Genomic DNA, 20322 nt, shown 5'->3' with positions numbered 1-20322 from the left:
CAGCAGAAATATGGAGACATCCAAAAGTTGAGGTGAGAGTCAAAAAGGGACATGCTCATGATGGAGTTGTTAGAAACGGAGGAGCAGACAGGGGAGATGTTAGGGCTTGACAGGGTGGGTGATGGGAACACAGGCGTGTATTAAATGACTCGCTGATTTTTGATGTGCTCAAAATACTTCCTAATACTAGGTAGAATGCTCCTAAATATGTTGTTGAAAAGAAATGTAAAACAACATGGAAGGACATTTACAAAATACAACTGGACAAAAGGGAAAGTGAGGAAAACGTGTAGATACACAGGAGTGGGAAAGGCCTGGCGTTCTAAGATGAAATCAGTGGTGGTTATCTGCAGATGATGAGGCTATGGGGGATTTTGGTTTTCTTATTTTGGCTTTGTCCATGTTTAATTTTATACAGCGGGAAGAATTATTATGGTAAACATCAAGACTTGTTTTTTTCCTACATCACAGTGATCAGATAGAGTCTTGGGTCTCACCCTTGATGAGACGTCATCAAGATTGTTGGCTTGGTGGGCTCCCAGCCCCTTCTGAATGTAACCCTGAAGGCTGAGCATCAGGCTCAGTCTGCTTCTGAGGCTGAGGGTTGGCAAGCATGTGCTTTTTCTAGAGAATGTTGTGGTAGGTAGAACATTCTGAATCTGGGTCTATTTCTAGAATCTGAGAGCTAGAAGGAGGATAATGTTTTAAATCCTGTTCTAGCAGCTCAGCGAGTCGCCACCTAGCCTGAGTTTGTAGAGTTCAGCTAACCATGCGCATGGTACTGTCTAAAGCAGTGCATTCCAACTTGCTTAGAAAAGTCATCTTTAGGGGCTGGGATTGTGGCTCAGCAGTAGAGCGTTCGCCTCACACAGGCGGGACCTGGATTTGATCCTCAGTACCACATAAAAATAAAGGCATTGTGTTGTGTCCATCTACACCTAAAAAATAAATATTAAAAAAAGAGAAGTCATCTTTATATTTGATCTGAAAGCCCGCCAAGATCGTTGTCAAGGTGAAGGCAAAGAAAAAAGTGGGAGTGACGTCCTGAAGAATTTCTCACAAACATATTGAATTTATCTGCTTCTTTGATGGTATATGCCATATGCCCAGCCCTGTGCCAGGTGATAAAGGAAGACAGAAGACTATAATAAGGCCCAGTGGAGCTGGGGACAAAAACCTCTGCCCAAGGAGGAAACAACAATGGGTTACACCAACAAGCTGAGAGCACCGCTGGTCCATGTGTGGGGGTCTGGGGGGCGGTCAGGACAGGCTGCCTGGAAGAGGGATGGAGGAGCAGAGCTGAACCTGAGAGGAGTGAAGGACTCAGAGACAGCACCAGTGGGAAGGTCCCTCCAGACAGAGAGCATAAGCCTGGGCACTTCCAAAACAAGAACATGGAGTCTGACAAGGCTGGTGCCAGCTCTTGTCTATTTACTGGAAAACTGTTAAAATATACTGACATTTGAAAACTATGCATTTGACTGCCAGCTTCCAGGAAACTGTCATAATAAATAAACAAAGCTACAGCATGATCTGAACCACCTTTGCCATCTACATGACCTTACACAGTGGTGCTGTTTTAAACTCTCCAACCAAGCTGGACACAGTGACACACACCTGTAATCCCAGTGGCTCAGGAGGCTAAGGCAGGAGGATCATGAGTTCAAAGCCAGCCTCATCAATGGTGAGGTGTTAAGCAACTCAATGAGACCCTGTCTCTAAATAAAATACAAAATAGGGCTGGGGATGTGGCTCAGTGGTCGAGTGTCCCTGAGTTCAATCCCCAGTACCAAAAAAAAAAAAAAAAAAAAAAAATCTCCAACCAAGCATCGCACAGGCCCTGTGGAGGAATTCTGAAGGTTTGCTCCAGTGCCCTCCCACTCAGGGCAGGGCAGAGTCTGAGGTCTGGGGAGGAGGAGCGAATCTTCTAGAATGAGGTCTGACTCTAAGAGAACAAACGTTGGCTGCTTGAGGTCCCGACCCACATCCTCTTCTGGCAGAGCCATTTCAGGCATTATCAATCCTGCTGGGCTTGTCCTAACAGGTGGCAGCTACTGTTTATTTTGTGGATGGCCAAGTGAGGCTAGAAGTCCTTTCCAATGTTTTAACCTCTGGTCCAGTACCCCACAGACAGGGCTGGAGGGGCTGTGCAGGGGCTCTCATAGCTAGTGAGCAGCAAGCTTGGAACCCTGACTTCCCTGCACCATTCTCAACATTGGAGAGGGTGAGACAGAAAAGAAAACCTCTTCCCTGAAACCTGACCACTGGCCCCACCTTCCAGAGGGTCAAGAAGACATGAGGTTGGGTTTTCTCACTTCGATACTGGAAAAGCGAGGGACAGACAAGGACAGTGACTTATTCAAGGTCACAGGGTGACTGGCTCCTTCAGTTGGATACTGAAGGGAATGAATTCATCCTTCATCTCTCAGAGCTTGGAGCACAGCATCCCCCTCTCCCCTCTCAGCCAGGGATGGAAGCTCACCAGAGCCCTTCTGGAGAATGCATAGGCAGGAGAAGGACCCCTAGTATCCAGAATCTTGGGGTGGCTGCTGATGCTGAAAGATAAGGACCTTGCTGTTTGGTTTGGCAATGGATGTCTCTTGGCAAATGGTACAGGTAGCCCAAAGGCCAAGCTCCTGTGTGACTCCAGTGCAGCCCTGGGACAACCCTAAGAGGCTGCTGTGGGGAGAAGGAGGTGGCTCAAATAGCTGATGTGAAGAGAAGATTTGATGGGTTGATGACCAGATAAACAAATGTGGTCCGTCCATACAATGGAATATCATTCAGAAATCACCAAAGTACTAACCCTTGCTAGGGTGGGAACAAACCACATTATGCTAAAGTGACTGAAGCCAGACACAAAAGGCCACATAGTGTATGGTTCCAGAATAGTTAAGTTTCCAGAGACAGAAAGCAGATGAGTGGTTGACAGCGGCTGGGGTAGAGAGGGCACAGGGAGTGGCTGCCTAGTGACTAAGAATCTCCTTTGGTGGTGGTGAAGATGCTTTGGAACTAGACAGAGATGATGGTTGCAGGACAGCTGTATGCACTGAATGTAGAAAGGGTTATGCTGTGGGAATCCCACCTGTGAAGGAGGCGGAGGGGGCGCAGGGGGAGGGAAGCAGGTATGGGAAGGGGAAGAGAAGTAGCAGCAGCAGCAGCCACCCCACTGCCACTGCTTCCACCACTGCCACCACCTTGAGGCTCCTATCTAGAAGGTCAGCCATGGGTCAGCTTTGTCCTCTCCCAGGGGAAAAAGCTGGGGCTGCTCAGGCCTTTCCATACCCTAAGATGGGGCCAACACCCCATGGCCTGCACTGCTGTGGGGTGGCCTGGCCTTGGTCAAGAGGTCCTAAGAATGTGTGCAATCTCAGGAAGAGTGAGGCCTCCTGGGTTCCAAGTGGCCAGCTGGGCCAAGTCTTGGCCAAGGGCGGGGCTGTGCTTTGGAAAAATCTTTTGCACAATTCTCCATTGGATTTCAAAGGCTCTGCTTGTTCTTGGTGCTGCAGGGACACAGGGAAGGGCAGTGACCCCATCTGACCTAGCGGAGCAGGGCCCAGAAAGCCTGTGGGTACCCACTCTCACCGTGGGCCCTTAGTAAGACTACCCCCACCCCTGGCCTTCCTGATTGAGCACCATTTCACTCCCTTGAGAAGTACCTATCTTACTGTTCAACAGTGTGGACTGTTTGAACAGATGTCCTCCAACTGAGCCCAAACCAGCCTCTCACCTCCATTCTGGGGCTAGCTCTGTCCTCTGGCAGGGCAGTGGACAGCTTGCCCAACACAGGTCTGCATCTGGCTCTGCACGGCATTCCTGCAAGCCCTTGGCAGGTTTGCACTCCTCTCCAGCCTTCAGCTTCCCAATCTGTAACATGCTCTGCCCTCCTTTACAGGGCTGTCCGAGGCTCGGCTGAGGCAAGAGGACCAGGCAAAGGGCTCCAGGGAACAGGAGTCTTAGAGTGCAGACTTCTGGGAATTTGCATGTGCAGTACAGCCCACTCACTAGGCCCAGAAGGCCTGGAGTGACCCTTCACCCTTGGCTCTCAGCTCTACCCCTGGGTCCTGCCAGAGAAAGAAGGGGCCAGATCTGAAGGGTGACGTTCATTTCTCCCAGAGGAAGGAGGAGGGCTGGTTGTTCTTGGGTTTTGGTCTGAGGTCTTGCTAGGTCAGACTTTTTCTTTCTTAATTCCTGGCCTTGGACTTTACCCCAGATTCCTAGTCCCCTCACAACCTGCTGGCACCAAGGCCCACAGAGGAAGTCAGTGGTGTGAGACCAGGTGAAATACCATAGTCTTGGGTCCAGTTTTGGCCATAACTGGCCATGAAACTCAAGGCTGCTTTCCTGATCTGTGTGGGGTTTTTGTAAGGACCCTACTGACATTTTTGACAGGCAAACATGCAGGCCTGATGGGCTGCTGAGGGACATTGGGCTCCCCCAGACCTTCCTATTCAAGGACCCCAGTCATTGTGAGCACAAACAGCCTCATGTATTTCCCAACCCGGGGCAGGGACCCCTCTGACCATACCAGCACCAAAGTTCTGAAACTTGGTTCCCTGCAGTGCTCTGTGAGGCTGTATTGGTTAGATAGGCTGTCCCCAAGTGAGGCCACCATGCACCAGCCTCTTCATCCGTACTGGGCAGGGTGCTCTGGGGGAGGCAGGCAGCCCTGCTGCTCTGTTACTGGCTTCAGTCCACCTTTACCATCTTCAACAAAGACCAAGACAGGGACCAGCCTCTGTTGGCCTGGCTCCCCCTGCAGAGCCTGTGGGAGCCCCAGCCCTGTCCACACTCTGGGAGGTGCTTGCTGGGGGGCTCTGAGGCTGTGATTCCTGCACACAGGCCCCTGTCTGTTTCAGGTGGCTCGTCTCCGACAGTGACAGGAAGGGAATGCCAAATTAACGCTGGGTAATAAATTCTGCAAAAGCCAATAAAACCAAAGTAGAGGGATAGAGGGGAAGAACCGCAGCAACTGATTAAACATTTTTGTTGGCAGTCACAGACACATGGCACATTTTCCAAGGTTTGCATCAAGGAACCATCTGGCCCTGGCCCAGGTGTTTGTGGGAGGGAATCTCAGAGAGAAGAGAGGAGGGCCAGGGAGGCCAGAACCCCCATAGGGGCACTAAGCCGGGGAGCAGCACCCCCAGGGCTGTGGTCGCAGTGAGCTGGTTGGGAAACTTCCCAGGAGGACAGGGTTGGGATCTGCTCCCGCAGTCTGAGCCTCAGGCCCAGGCTCACCGGCCAAGTCCACGAGTCGCAGGAGCTGAGGCCTGGGGAAGAGAATGTTCTGCTGTGCAGCCAGCACAACCCACACCCAGACTCGGGATTTTGTACTCAAGACCCAAGGCCCAGCTCTCCCCTCTTTTCTAGGGAGAGAGTTATCAGGGCCACTGGACCTCCAGAGCTGGCCCACAGGAGGCCCTTGGACTCCTGACTCCCTGGGTTCCCTGATAGTACCACAAAATGCTCTCTTCCTCTGTCCCCCAGCCCATGCTCTCCTATAGCATCCCTGTATCCTCCTCCCTCTGAGGCTGCATTGTACTGTGAGGCCCAGAGCCCTGTGCCTTCAGGGTAGAAGAGGTGTGTGTGTGTGTTTGTGTGTGTGTGTGTGTGTGAGAGAGAGAGAGAGAGAGAGAGAGAGAGAGAGAAAGAGAGAAGGCTCTGAGCCTTATTCGTGTCTGCTTTTTACTACAAGGCCCTCCTGGGGCTCTGTGGGCTGATGTGTACCAGTGGTGAGAGGTGGGGACACATGGGTGGAGTGGGACAGGGCCAGCTGACGTGGTCAGCCCTTGGCTCTATTACAAGGAGTTATTTTCCCACAGGATGCTCTCCTGACCCTCAGGGACCCCCCACAGCTTTCAACCTTTCAGCCCCTCCAGGAGGTCCTGCCTGTAGCAGCTCCAAGCCAGTGTTCCCCAAATGCAAGCCAGAGTACCACTGTGATGGCCTGAGAACTGCTCAAAAGAGGAGTCACTCACCCCACGTAAAAATAGAAGAATGTGCTGGAATCCCAGTTTCTTAAGCGTTTCAGTCCCCACATGGGGGCTACTCCTGGACCCAGTGGCCCAGGAGCCTTCAGGTAGCTTTTCAGACATGGTTTTTATCCACTAACTCCAGAAACCCCAAGGAGACCTGATTCACCACTTCAGAAACATAACCCTTGGCCTAGTCACACCCTATGCCCCTGGCAGGGCCTGCTCCAGTCTACTGTCCAGCCTTGTGACTGCATCCTCTGTCCTCTGCATGCCTCAGCCTTAGGGTCAGCCTGACTGTGGCCTTCCTAGCTGCTTCCCATCTCTAGCTTTAGTGGCGTCCTGCCTGCTCCTTACCAGCCACACCAACCAATGCAATTCTTCAGCTCTTCCTACTCAGCCTCACCTTCACAAGGCCCACCCCTCACCTGGACAACCCCTGCTCATGCTCTGAGATTCCACTCAGGGGTCACCTGCTCAGGCCAAAGCTCCCTGGCTGGGTTGGCGGATGCTCCTGTGCGTCTCTGGCTCCTCCCTGAGCCATCACCTACTGTAGAACTCAGGTGCCTGGATTGTGTCCCTCTTTGAAGCCTCAAGCGCTAACAGAGGGCCTGACATATAAGAAATATGTGGAAAAGCAAAGCTTGGTTTCCCAGTAAGGAGTTGCTCTAAGGAAGGGGCGTCAGGGCCCAAGTTTTTACCTACCTCTGAGAAGAACACAGACAGAATGACCAGACTGATCCAGTGGATGACGCTGGCAAACTGGAATGCACTGGAAACTGCAAGGAACATAGTAAGGGCCAATTTTAGGAGCAAGGAATTAGGTGCATTGGTAGGGGGGCTTCACAGCATCGAGGGGGACCTCTGGGACTCTAGGGCCCACTCTGGTTGAAATTGGGTCAGAGAAGAAGGGCAGCTTTAGGAGTGCCTGTGGTGGAGGTCTGGGAGCCTGGTGGCCAATGGTGCTGTGGGCTGTTCTCCCTCCAGTCCCCGGGGCTCTTTGCTCCCCACGGGCCACCTCTCTGAGTTCCTGCTCAATCCTTGTGGGTTTCTTGCCATAGCCTGACTTCAGGAAAGGAGCCTCCAGAGAGGGTTCTCAAAGACACCTGTGGCTATCGGACCTGTGCGGGCAGCTTCAGTCAAGCCTGGATGAGCTTCAGAAGCTCACAGCACAGTGCACCCCCAAAGCACTGTGCACTGTTAGTGGGACTCAAGGCAGCTTCCCCTGACCATCACCCTGAAACTCTGAGTGGCAGAGATGGTCACGTCAGCAGCATGTTTTGGAGAGATGGCTGGAGGGAGGCCTGAAAGAGGGGCTACACATGGGACGAAAATAGCAGAGCCTGCGGGCTGGGAGCTGCCAGAGTGCCATTCACCTTCCAGGCTCTGGAGTGAGAGCAGGGAGCTGTTGGCCACTGACGGCTTCAACTCCACCGTCTGCTAACAGTCCTAGAAGTGAAGGCGCTGTCTCTGGGGGAGTCTTCTAAAGTCCAGGAAGCCAGGACCAGCCTCCGAGCCCTAGCAGGGTCTAGTTTACCAGTTAGTGAGGCCACAAGTGGGTGCTGTGGCAAGGGTCAGGTGAGTTTTGATAGAGACAGGGTGGGAAGGTTTCCTCCCAGAGGCAGGCCTCAAAGAGATATGTAGACATTTTAGGGCAGCAGGCAGAGCAGAGAGAGGGCAGGGATGCCACTGCCAACAGGCCTGCACTGCCTCCCTAGTGGGCCTGCTTGGTGTGCTGCTCAGAATCCCCTGGAGCTGACTGTAGAGGCCCAGTGCCTTCAGTGGGGAGGGCTGGCCTCAAAGAGGAACCTACAGCCTTTCCCTGTGTTCTGCGACTCCTGGGGGTGTGTAAAAACCAGGTCATGGAGTGAATCTAAGGGGGAGAAGGCTGCAGGTTCCAGGTGGGAGACCCTGGGGTCCCCTGGCTTTGGGCCTAGGTGACCCTCAGAAGCTGAGCCCTGGAGATGCTGTGGATTCCTTCCCCTCCCCAGCCACAGGAATAGCAGTGGGAACCAAGAAGCTGAGGCGTGTGTGACTCTGAAAAGACCTCCAGATGATTCTGAAAACATAAAATCTCTCCCCGTTATTTCTCAAATGAATTCCTGTGCCTTTTTTTACGGTTTGCTTTAGAAGAGCAATAAATCTCTGATTGTGCATTTTATGGAATTTAAGATGCCTTTTATGAGCTGCTATTGGATCTCCCCACCAAAATCAATCTCCTGGATACTTAATTTTAAGCAAAATTCCAGTGTCGGCTGAGTTCTCAGTTCTATTCAATGCCTTGAAGCCGAGGGCCCCAACGACAATCCACCACAGGGAAAGAAAGATCCCGTTATGGTCAGATCTCATAAAAAGCAGACAGTATGGATGAGTGGGAGGGAAAGTCTACAACATGGTTTAATTGAAGACAGGTTGAGTGTAAACCCAGTGCTGGTCACTTTACGCTGGAAGATCCTTTAATTGGAACCAAGGGGCCACCAGCTGCATAAAACCCAACTAGGCTTATCAGACAAAAGCAATTTTGTGCTGGCCGTCATCCTCACTTAGAGAGCAGAGGAGGCTAATGTGACTTGGAGGGTGATTCGACAGACCCTGACGATGGAGGATCCAGTAGAGGAATTGAGGGCACTGGAGAAAACAAGCCTGTAACAACCAAATGGGTTTCGGGGTGACTGAATCTGCAGTCCTGGATTTTGTCAATGGAGGGGAAGGAAATTTCTCTGGGGCCAATAATTTCACCTCTTTTTAATTTGCACTTCAATGATTCAATTTCAGAATCAGGAAAATAGGGAAAAGGGATCCTAACCATTCAAGGCCAGGGGAGTCAAGACCCTTGGTCCCTGGCCCTCTGGTATACCAAATGGCAGAGAGCAAGGGTCTGGGTAGGAAGTGGGCCTTCCACCCTGACAGCCAGGATGCCACAGCCAGAACAGAGAGGAAGCAGCCAAGCCTCCTGTTGCCCTACACATCAGGCTCCAGCAAATGTGAAGCTAGGACAAATCCCAAGAGGACCTACGCGGGAGGACGGGCCAAGCAGTAAAGTGATCCGGTGACTGGAAGACCCATTTCTGCTACCTCTGACCTAGGGCAAGTCTCTTAACTCATCCAAATCCTAATGTACTCTGCCATAAAATGGAATCATGTCAGTCTTGCCCATCTCACAGGGTGGTCCTAGGATCAAATGTGTGGAAAAGTTCTTTCAAAACTATCACACTACATATAAGTAACACTGCCAACTTACAACTGCATAAAAACCCCAGGAATCTTAGCCTCATTGTAGCTGCTGTCATTATTAATTACCACACGGTGATATGCCTCCACAGATGAGGACTCTCTTTACACTACAAAAAAACTCCAACCTGGAAAATTCTAAATGGGAACGATAAAAAAAAATGCACACAGGGGTCCCCAACATTTTTATCTCATCAGTTTCTGATCATGGAATGCTGGGGAAGGGGGCTGAAGAGGACACAGGGCAGAGAGGAGCAAATGCTGCTGACCAAGAGAGAAGCTGCCAGACACGTTTCCTCCCCAGCGGCAATCCCCATGAGCCCCCCGGACCAGCGCCTTGGCAGTGGCATGCTGGTTGGGGACCCCTGATGGATGCAGATGCACAGTGAATATTGACATCATACGTATTTGCATATGTATCTCTCTGGCTACTCACACTGGAGAAGCTTTATATCTATTAGAAGTTCCAGAGTCAGGAGAATCACCACCAATATTACACAGGCTACCAGGAAACTGTTGAGACTTGCACTGAGCAAAAATACCTGCCATACGGCTGCTCTCTTCCCACAGCATGGCTTCAGCCAGTTAGACCTGTGGGGACAAAAGCAGGGAGAGGAGGGGCTGAGAATGGGAGGGGACAAGGGTAGATCCCGGCCACAGCCCTGCCTCAAACCCCAAGACATACCCCTCCTGGGCTCTGCATGACTTCACCATGAATATGATCTTACTTAAGAGGCCACTGGGTAGGGTCATAAAGAGATGGAGCTGGATTTGCATGCTAACTGTGGCAGCTCACAGCACCATCCTGTGCTTCAGTCTCCTCATCTTTAAAATGGGTAGGAAACCCACACCCCATGGGTTAAATGTACAGTCTGCCTATGTGGCAACCGCTACACAAAAACACGTTGTTATTCTATGTCTGTGTATCTTAGAACATAGCTCGTCATTTAGGAGAAACTCAGTTTGCATTAAGTGAATGCTCAAGGAATTAGTAAATTGGTTTTCTGTTTTTCAGCTATATAAAGAAAGACTTGAACTAGCATCCTGTTTTTCAAAGCAGGTTGTCTTCAGAACACTAGTTCCATAGAACATTACAAGTTGTTACTTGATTTAAAAAAAGAATTCCATGGTTGGGTAAGTTTGGGAAAATTTGGGCCAAATAAAGTTCCATGGATATTTTTCTATGTGGGACATTTTGGTGCTTGTTGGGCCAGGGTATCCTTTTGTCACAGAGTGCCTGGTGGGACTCATGTTCTGTGGACCATCTTTTGGAGCACCCTTGACTAGGTGATGGTGAACAGTCCCAGGAAAGATGAAGCCACGAGGACAGACTATTTTCCACGTAGGTTTTGAAGTAGGGAGAGACCCACAGAAGGCAGAGCTGCCTGGGTCCCTTAGGGTATTTGATCCTCTTTCCTCAGGAATACAAGAGGGGCAGCTCTAAGGTGGGCAAGGAGCACCAGGCTGACTGTGCCGAGGTCAACTGTCATAGTTTGATTACAGGCTGGACCTGCCTGCCCTTCCTTGCTAAGGAAGAACTAGGCATCCTGTAGAGGCACAGTGCCAGCAGGGGAGTCCTTACTTCTGGCTCTGCCTTTGGCCACTTGGGGGCCATATGTGAGGGTACTGGGCCACTCTGAGACTCTGCTTTTGGTTTGCAAAATAGGGGTTTCATAGGGTTATTAAAAGCTAAATGAGAGAATGTATCTGACCTGTTAAACACAATGTAGCTGAAATGGCGTGGTGGTGGTGGTGGTGATGATGATGATGATGGTGGTAAAGTATCTGATGGCCCGTCACCCCCTGTCCTTCCCATCCAGAGAGAGCCAATCTGCTGCAGCCTGCTGCCAGGGGGCCAGTGCCCACCTCCTGAAGATCGCGAGGGTATCACTGGGCCGGGAAGGCAGCTTGCTTTGAGGTTCTCCCTTCACTCTGAAGGAACGTTGCGAATGCTTCCAGGTGGAGAGTTCTTCCTCACAATCCATCCAGGGAAAGCTTGAAGGACAGAGCCCAGCGCTCTTCAAGAAACTGGGCTCACTCAAGCCTTCCTAGATATTTTCTAACACTTTGGTAATGGCAGGCTGGTCCTCGGCTCTGTGAGGGATACAGAGTCTGGGGTTTGGTCCCCAGTCTTGGGAAGCCAGTCCCAGAAAGAGAGAGAGGAGGATTTCGACAGGTGATGGAGGAAGGCAAGGAGGTTGTTTTGGACAGGGGGGAGGTTGATGTGGACCTCCATATGGCCCAAGAGCATGGGGCAAGGGATGAGGAGACTAGCCAGGTCAGAAGAGATGGCTTCTCTCGAGGAATAAATGGAAAATGGGGAGAAAGCTCAGTGGGGGCAGATTGTGGAGGCCGTGGATGCCTCAAGTGCCCCTTCAGATGGATTTCAGAGCACCACAGAGGCACCTTTCCATTTTTTTGTAGGCACCCAGGGCCAACCCACAAGCTAGAGGCTACCAGGCAGGCCCCACACAAAGAAACCTCAGGGAGCTCAGCAGGGTTGCCAGATCAAACACAGGCCATCCAGTGAAATTCAAATTTCAGATAAATAATGAGCAATATCCTAGTATGTCCCAAACATTGCAGAGGATACATTATACTAAAAAATTATCTGTTGTCTATCTCAAATTCAAATTTAACTAGGTATCCTGTATCCTTACTTGTGAGATCTTGCAGGTCTAAACTCGGAGCCAAGCATCTCAAGGGAGCCTGGTGAGGATGGCTGTGATGTGGTCAGAGAAATGCAGGAGCAGCCTCGGACACAAGAAAGAGCCAGGCGAGAAGGCCGCCTGTCCCAGATGGGCAGGAGGACGGGACTCAGACAGGGAAACATCCACTGTGCATTCAGAGGGACATCCCCGCGCCCGCCTGCTGGAGGCCCACAGAAGCCGAAGGCTGCTGCCCACAGGAGCAATTGCCACACAAAGGTCCCTTGAACGTTAAGGTCTCTGGGACTCTCATCACTGCCCTCCTCACCTCCTGATCCATCCCACCTGTCTCACTCCCCTGCTTCTTTTCCCACCATGTGACATTCCTGCCACCCCCCTCATCCCTATTTTCATCTTTCACACCTCTCACCCGCCCAGCCTCCCGGCTGCCTCAGCACCCCTGCAACTTTCTTTCCTCCCAGCCCCAGTCTATGAATCCTCTCCATGGCTGCCGGCGCTGTCTTTTCCAGGGCCTGGAGAGACCCAGCTCCAACCCCACATCCTCCCTGAGACCCACCACAATGTTGGTGGCCCCTAAGACTGATGCCATTTCATTGTCATTTGAAACTGGAGCCAATCTGTAAATAGAAAGGGCAGTTGTGAAGGCTGTGTGCCCGGGAGTGTCTCCTCTGGGCAGGAAGCCTTGTCCTCATGGTCAACAGGTGCAGTCAGATGTCTGTCCACCCTGTACTGTGTGCATCCAATGAGTGTGAGTGCTCCCCAGAGAGACAGCCCCTTCTACCCTGAGAGGGGAGGCCCACAGGGAGAAGGGAATGAAGGAAACCCCAGCAACGTGACTTGAATCTTCACCCACTGCTGTGGGAGGGAAAGGCTGCTCTGTGCTGCTGTTTAAAATGTGTAAAGGTTGATTCTCTTCTTTTTGGGGGGTTTGAACTCAGGGGCCCTTGACCACTGAGCCACATCCCCAGCCCTATTTTATATTTTATTTAGAGATAGGGTCTTACTGAGTTGCTAAGCACCTTGCTTTTGCAGAGGTTGGCTTTGAACTCATGATCCTCCTGCTTCAGCCTCCCAAGCTGCTGGGATTACAGGCATGCACCACTGTGCCTGGCAACTTCCCTCTTCTTTTGACAGATCTTTCTTTTTCTGAGCTGGGGTCTCTCTGTGTTGCCCAGGCTGATGATCTCCAATTCCTGGGTTTAAACTACTCTCCTGCCTCAGCCTCCCTTGTAGCTGGGACTGCAAGAGGCACAACCCCCAACTTGAGATGCAGACAGGTGTCTATTGTCACCTGTGGCCTAAAGTTAGCCAATGGCTGGCCTGGCTCTGAAATCTAAGCCAGGTAGAAGACCAGGCAGATAGCAGGATTTAAAGGCATGCTGGACACCCACCTGGTGCTAGGTGGCACTGTGAGCAAAACAGGGAACCCCCCACTCCCCGACTTTGGGCAGTTTGCATACTAGTGGAAGAGTCCAACAGTAAATGGAACAAGTTATAGCATGCTACAAGGAGATAGACACTGTAGGGAAAAGGCCAGAGATGGATTAGGAGGGATTAGGATGGTGAAGGGTGAGCTGACATTTTAAATAAAGTGGTCAGGGTAGGCCTCATTGAGAAAGTGACATTTGAGGAAGTTGAAGGGAGTGAGGCCTGCAAATAATTGGGGGGCAATCCAGGCATGGTCAGATTGTACATTTAATAAAAACTGTAACTGTTCAAATTCTACTCAGCCCCCCAAATACCTTCGGCACCAGAAGGACAGGAGACAGGAGTTGGGATGTGGGGAAGGACAGCAGTGGGTGTAGCTTACCAACCATTTACCCCTCAGGGCAGATGTGCTGGTATTGCCAATGTCCTTGGCACAACCAACACAGCACCCCAGGAATCGCAAGGCAGCTGCAAAATTGAGACTTACTGCTCTGGCCCTACTCTTTCACTCCTGTGCCATCTCAATTGGGCACCCACCATGAGCTTGGCCTTCAGCTACCAGTCGCTACCGAGCCAGTGTGACAGTCAGTTTACAGAGGCCCCTTTGCTACTCAACTTCAAGGGGATGCCATTTACATCACATTCTGTGTGGCCTTCCTTCTTCCCAGTGACAGCAGTGGACTCCACTGAAGCAGATGAGAGAGGTCTGCCTGGCAAGGAAGCCATGGTTATGGTATCAAGGGATCAGTATCTGGTGAGGATAGCTGCCTTGGGCAGGGAGGCAGGGAGGTATAGGGGTGGGTGGGAGCATGGATCTACATCCAGGTCAGTGGTTCTCAGCCTGGGATGCAATTAGAACCACCAAGAGAGCTATAAAAATCCCAGTGCCCAGGCTGCACACCACACCCCTTCAACCACCACCTCCAGGTTAGGACCCAGGCTTCGGTGGTGTGTAACCTCCTCAGGTGATTCCAGTGTGCAGTTGAGATGGAGAACCACTGTCCTGGGTCGTGACACTCTTGGGACCCATGGACCAGAGCCATCAGCATCACCTGGGATCTCATTGGAACTCCAGAAACTCAGCCCTCCCCTATGCCCACTGAATTTAGTGAGATCCCTGGTGGTACAGGTGAGAAACACCGCTTTATGGGGCAAGAGGTGATAGGTATCTTAGAAGGTGAACAAGGTATGGCAAAGGGGGTTTAGGAGCAGGAGAGATGAAACGGCAGGCAGGGATCCATTGAGCTCAGGGGTTGGGAAGCATCGACCTTGCACTGGGGGCCAGGAGAAGCAGGCAGCTATGTGGATAGCTGTGAAGGGGCTGGGATGGGGACAAAATAGGCTTAGGGCTTTGAGCTTCTTTTTGAATAGCAGAGATGGGGGCAGAGCTACACTACTGCTGTAGGGGCACGGACCCCAAGGCCTTAGGACAGAGCCCCTAGTATAGATGGAGTCTTGCTTGAGTGGTGGGGCTGAAGCTGTGCATTTTCTGGCTGACCCCGTATTTGGAAATCCCAAGCTGCTAATAAAATTTCCTCTAAAACTCAGATGACTCAGACATTCCTAGGAGACTGTGTTTTAGTAGCAAAACAAAACGTGTCCAGTTCCCAAAGATCCCTGAGTGGCTTACTAATGACTCAAGGGCCTTAATGGGCCACAGGGGTAATCAGCATCGACTGTTTAATTAGAGAAGGTGCTTTCCTCCATCTGAGGCATGTAACACATGGAGGGCTGGCTCTCAGGGTGGTGTCATTCCTGAAATCACCACCAGAGGGCGGGTGTCTCCCTCTTTTCCATCTTGGTGCTGCAACAGCGAGGGGACCGCTTTGGGGACCGCTGGGGCTGCCAAACTCTGTAAATACCAACAACCAGATGGCTTTGCCTGGCAGGTGGACTCATATTCTACCTTGAGGTTCTGCCAGTAACTCCTGAGGCCTCAGGGGATCCTGGGGCAGAAGGGGAAGTAAGCATCTTTGCTGTTCCTGCTTTATATTCTTAGGCATTTGGATAAAAGTTTAAGAGAACAAACTCTAGAATATGAAAATGGACTTCGGCAAATTTCTGATGGTGTTTTTAGGGGCAATAAAGCCACAGGAGCAGCCTGAGAGGAGGTGGCTCAGGTCACTGCTACATTGGGCAGTGTTCCCAAGCCTGGCACGGAAAAAGGCCCATCCTGAAAGGTGAAGGAGAACCATGTGGCATGGGATGGCAAGGGCTTGGCTTGCTCCTGCAGCGCCCAGTCTCCCCCACCCCACAGTCTACTGTGCACTCAGACTGCTATGGCTATCAGGCTGGCTGGGGATGGAAGAATGCACGATGGGGCAGGGGCAGCTGCACTGATTCTCCTGGCCTGGAACTTGGGGAGGAGCTGGAGTATACTGTGTATAATTATAACAGGTGCACAGACTCCTTGAATCTCACAAATAGGTCATCTAAGGAGACCTGGGCTCCTGATTAAAATCCCATGGTTGGGTGGTCTGAGGCTCCTCCTGCTCTACATGCGCCAATTCTATGATGCTCAGCACCTGTGTGCTGGGTGTCTTGCCAGACTTGGTGTTGGTTTTGATCATCAGCAGCACATCCTGGCCCCCCCTTTACTTTACTGTGTATACTCCAGCTGACTAAAATAATGTCAGAGAAAATCTAACTTTTTTCACTGACATGGGCTTCATTTTTATTGATTTAATTGGCACTTACATGGTACATCCTTTGCACCAGGAGCTGTTCTGCACACTTACAAATGTTATTGCAGTTGTTCAAGAGGCAAGTCCTTCAACTTTCTTCTCTGGTGGGGAATAGCCAGGCTTTTTCTAGCTTGGTTTCTGGGGGCAACTAGTGTCTACAAATCACAGCCTCACATTGACTGAATGCTGAGTGCAGTCTTTTTTTTAAAAAAACAACAACAACAACAACAACAACTAATGTATTAGTTGTTGACGGACCTTTATTTTATTCATTTATTTATATGCAGTGCTGAGAATCAAACCCAGTGCCTCACATATGCCAGGCAAGTGCTCTACCACTGAGCCACAGCTTCATCCCCTGAGTGTGATATTTGAGTCTTAGTTTCCTAATCTCCAAGGTGGAGATCTCTGCCTTTTCAGGGGTGTAGTGAAAGTTTAAAATATTAAAAAGAGCATATGTAAAGCATACACATTGCTTACCGTGCACATCTATAACAATGACGGTTCAAATACAGGAACATTAAAAAGGGATCTAATTATCTAACCCTGGGTAGTTTCAACAACCATTCCATTCCACATCTAGTTATTACGTGCCCACTGAATGCTAGGCACTGCACTGGGCACATGAGGCAAAGAGGGCCTTTGTCTCCATGGAAGCTATAGCCTTGTAAGTGAAATCAGCCTGTGCAAGGAGCTCCTAGCCTTAGACCACGCGAGAAAGCAAAAACAAAAACAAAAACAACAAGCAAAAACATCCATAAAACCACCAAGGGAGAGAAAAGCAGGTGAAGGATGACCTATTACAACTACCAATCTGAAACTCACAGGGACATGTGAAATGATTACTGGAACTTCTTCCTCCCTTTCTCAGGGAGACTAAAAAGAAAAGCACCACTGAGCTTTTCCTTTGTCCCTGTACCCATTTCTAAGATATCTAGAATTAGATTAGCTACCCAGAGTTAGATAATCAGTCCCCTTTCCTGTATCTGACTCATCATTGTTGGAGATCTGTGCGGTAAGCAACATGTTATGCGTTAATACATGCAAGCCATAGCAGCGCACATAAACCCAGGAACATGAGCACACAGCATTCTTCACAAAAGTACTCTCGGGGTGGAGGTGAGAGGTGACTCTCCCAGCCCTCTGGGGAACTAAGTAAATTGCAGTTCCAGGCAGACAGCTTCTGTTCCACAATCGGAGCTAAAGGTTAGCCCCAATGCCTTGGGGAGGAGGGAAAGGGATGGTGTGCAGCTGGGGTCGCCAGAGCCTGGCATTTGCTTGTCCCAGAATCTCACATGTTTTGCATCCTCAGAAATGTCAATTCTGGGAAAGACAGCAGGGTGTGGTGGCAAGAGCTCAGGGTTAGGAGGCAGGAACTGTCACTCCACTTGGCAAGCTACTAACCTTCCAGCCCTCCCAGGAGGGAGTACAATGGCCAACACACACCATGAACTGGCTGTTCCTACCCAAGGGACCACAGGCGTCATCCACACATTTCTGAAGGGCTGCCATCTAGGTAGGATGTGGTCAAGAAATGGTTTCCCAGTTACTTGGAAAGGGGTTCAAGCTTGACTCAGGGGAGTGAGTGGGGTACTGCTGGACCAAGGGCCCATGAGGCCTCCTTTAATCCCTGGAATCCTCAATTCTGGGAACTGATCACAAGAATCTCCTTTGGCTGTGCTTTGCAAGCAGGGCTGCCTGGTGAGGCTGCTTCCTAACTTGGTAGAGGTGACTTAGAAGTTGGCTGGAGTTTTCCAGCACACCCCTCTTCTCCACTGTGGAGCTCTCTGGGTTGGCTGTGGTTCTGCAAATCCTGGGTTGGCCATGTTCTCCCTCCTTCTCTTTGAAATCTGGATCCCAAGCACCTTCAGGGATGATTGGGGGATGGGTGTCATTTTATCTCAGGTGCCATTAACTCTGCTCATTTTCCTTGGGGAACCTGGCCTTACAATAAACTTTAAACTTTTCTCCCCTCCCTGTGGGCACCCTGCACCACCCCCAGGTGGTCTGAGGCACTCTGCCGCCATCTAGTGGTCTCCCATGGCTGTCAAGCATATGTGTAGGTGGCCATGGGTGGATATTTTGCTGAGAAATCAGGTATCTGAACTCATCGCCCTTTTCATGGGTCTTTAGGGTTCCTGGACTACAGGAAAATGAAATAGCATGCATTCACCAGGAAAATATTTTGATCTGAATTAAGCCTGTATTCACTGGTTGGGGTTTTGAGAGCTCTGGTGAAAGCCCGAGTCTTCTAAAATTATAAAGAGGGTCATGGATTTGCAAGGTTAGCTTGGGGACAGGGGCAGCTGGTACCCTAGAAGAGTGGTGTTTTCTTATAGACAAGTCTCACTGCATTAATAAAGTGGATTAATGAAGCTCTAACAGTCTTCACAAACCACACGATGAGGAACTTCTGGATTTCCCATTCCCGTGATCGTGGCTGGGTGAACTGTTAACCCTGAACCCCCAAAGGATTTTCCTTCTTCTAACAGGATGCTAAACTCTTACTAAGTGAAGCTGGCATGTTCTGTGGCAAATACTATTTCTTTCTTTTAGATTTTGTGGAGGGGGTGTGGAGTTAGCAAGGATGCTCAGAGTGAGTGCGGCCATCATGGCCTTCTTGACATCTGGGCATGAGAAGCCTGGTCCCTCCCATGTGGCTCTTCCTCCTACCAGCAGTCACCTCTCTCTGAGGGCACCTGGCTCCCCCTTCTGTCTTCTGATCCTTATCTTTACCCAGCCCCACCCACTCACTCACTCATTCATAACAGGCTCAGTGTTCCAGCACCTGGCCCAGTACTGGAGACAGACTTGGAAAGAGAGGAGGAGCTCAGGGTTGTTTCTGGACATGGTGAAAATGAAGGCAAAGGACTGTGGGAGCACTGAGGTGAGGGCCTAGGCTGCAGGGGTGGGGGATGGGAGACTTTCTGGGAGGACCTGGTCCTAAAGCAAGACATTCTGGGAAGAGAGGGAGATATTTTGGGCCATGGCTTCACAGGCTGCTCCCCCTCCCTTTTCTTTGCCCCCAGCCTTTGCTTGCTAGCATATCTAAAATTACTTCAGTCCTTATTTAGAGATGTTTGCTATATTGGATCGTCTTATTTTTCTAACCTGACATCTCAAAAATATTCTTGTGCCCCCATTATGTTGTCTTCCTCTTACTGTGAAATTTTGGCAGACATGTGCTGTTGGCATCATCTCTAAGTAACAGCACCCCTTTTGGCCTACCCAAGACCTGTACTTCCTCCAGCCTTCTGCTATCTGGGAGTCCAGCCCTTACCTCTTTTAGGACCCAGTCCTGAACCCTAAGAGAGAAATAATTACTTCACTAAATGTGGAAGAGCGTTCATTTCTTACTTTAATTTTGGACAAAGACTACTCCACAAACTCTTCCTTCACACTCTCCACTCCCTTGTTTCACCAAAAAGAGCCCTGTCCCTCTACGTGACCAGGGCCTCATTTGTAGAAGGGGATGATGACTCTGCCTTGCACCACCTTCCTCTACACATGCACAGTCACAGCGTCTCTCCTGTTGGGCTGCAGGCCTCTCTAGGGTGGAACTCTAGGCTTCTCTGAATTTCCTCTTTTGTGGCTTCTCGTCTTGCCCAGACCCAGCAAACCAACCATGCCTTCAGTGTCCTGTAGTTGGTTAAGAGAACATGGAAGTTCCACTGTATGCCATGAGTTAGCTTCCTATAAACTCAGTATCCCTCTTCCAAAGGTAGACAGTGTTTGCTGAGAATGGTTCTGTACCTCACTTTCCCACCACTGAATGGAGTGGTGTTCAATGCCAAAGAATGAGACCAAGGAATAAAGGGCTTTGGTTATGTGCAAACAGAAAGCTGCAGGATTGTCCACCAGGACAAGGACAGGTCAAATTGCACTGGGGTGAAGGAATCAAGATGACCGTTATTGAAGTCTAAGAGGGAGATTTTTCCCGAACTAAAAAATGACTAGAAATTGATGAAATTAAGGTTGAATTCTGAATTGAAGGCTAAGAATGGAGAGTTGGCTTTCTTAAAGGATGTGATGCATGATGGGTGATTCCACACTAGTGCTGTCCCACTGGGGTAACTGCAATATATGCTGGGAAATGGCCCTGTTCAAAGGGTAGGCCTGATTGGCCTGTGGACTTCCCCATATCCCTTGTCATGAGACTCAGTTCTAGCCAATGAGACATGAGGTGAAAGTGGCCAGAAGCTTCTGGGAAAGTTCTTTGAACTCTCAAAAAAATGATGGGCGTCTGTCTTGCCAGATGTGAATGAGGAAAGATGTAGCCTAATTACTACAGGCAGCCCTCTTACAAACCTCAAGGGCATCTTATAGTGCCTAGAA

General features: G+C 50.3%; 1 protein-coding gene across 11 annotated transcripts in view; it reads right to left on the bottom strand.

Moving 5' to 3' along the window:
• The window catches only part of Tmem266 (transmembrane protein 266), a 109067-nt gene that overhangs the window by 38765 nt on the left and 49980 nt on the right, over window positions 1-20322 (bottom strand). For 4 of the 11 annotated variants that reach the window (XM_048793570.1, XM_048793573.1, XM_048793571.1 and 1 more), the window contains exons 4-5: window positions 9643-9797; window positions 6681-6754 (exon numbers count right to left, since the gene is read on the bottom strand). In XM_048793570.1, the coding sequence (XP_048649527.1) occupies window positions 6681-6754; window positions 9643-9797 (229 nt within the window). Of the gene's footprint in view, window positions 1-6680; window positions 6755-9642; window positions 9798-10918; window positions 11301-11866; window positions 12918-20322 lie in introns of those variants that run through there. The other 7 variants (XM_048793574.1, XM_048793576.1, XM_048793577.1 and 4 more) reach the window with 4 other exon arrangements.

The sequence above is a fragment of the Marmota marmota genome, unplaced genomic scaffold (assembly GCF_001458135.2).
Source record: "Marmota marmota marmota unplaced genomic scaffold, marMar, whole genome shotgun sequence".
Lineage (NCBI taxonomy): Eukaryota > Metazoa > Chordata > Mammalia > Rodentia > Sciuridae > Marmota > Marmota marmota.
The sequence above is the reverse complement of the archived record's forward strand: the minus strand, read 5'-3'. Positions and strand labels throughout refer to the sequence as shown.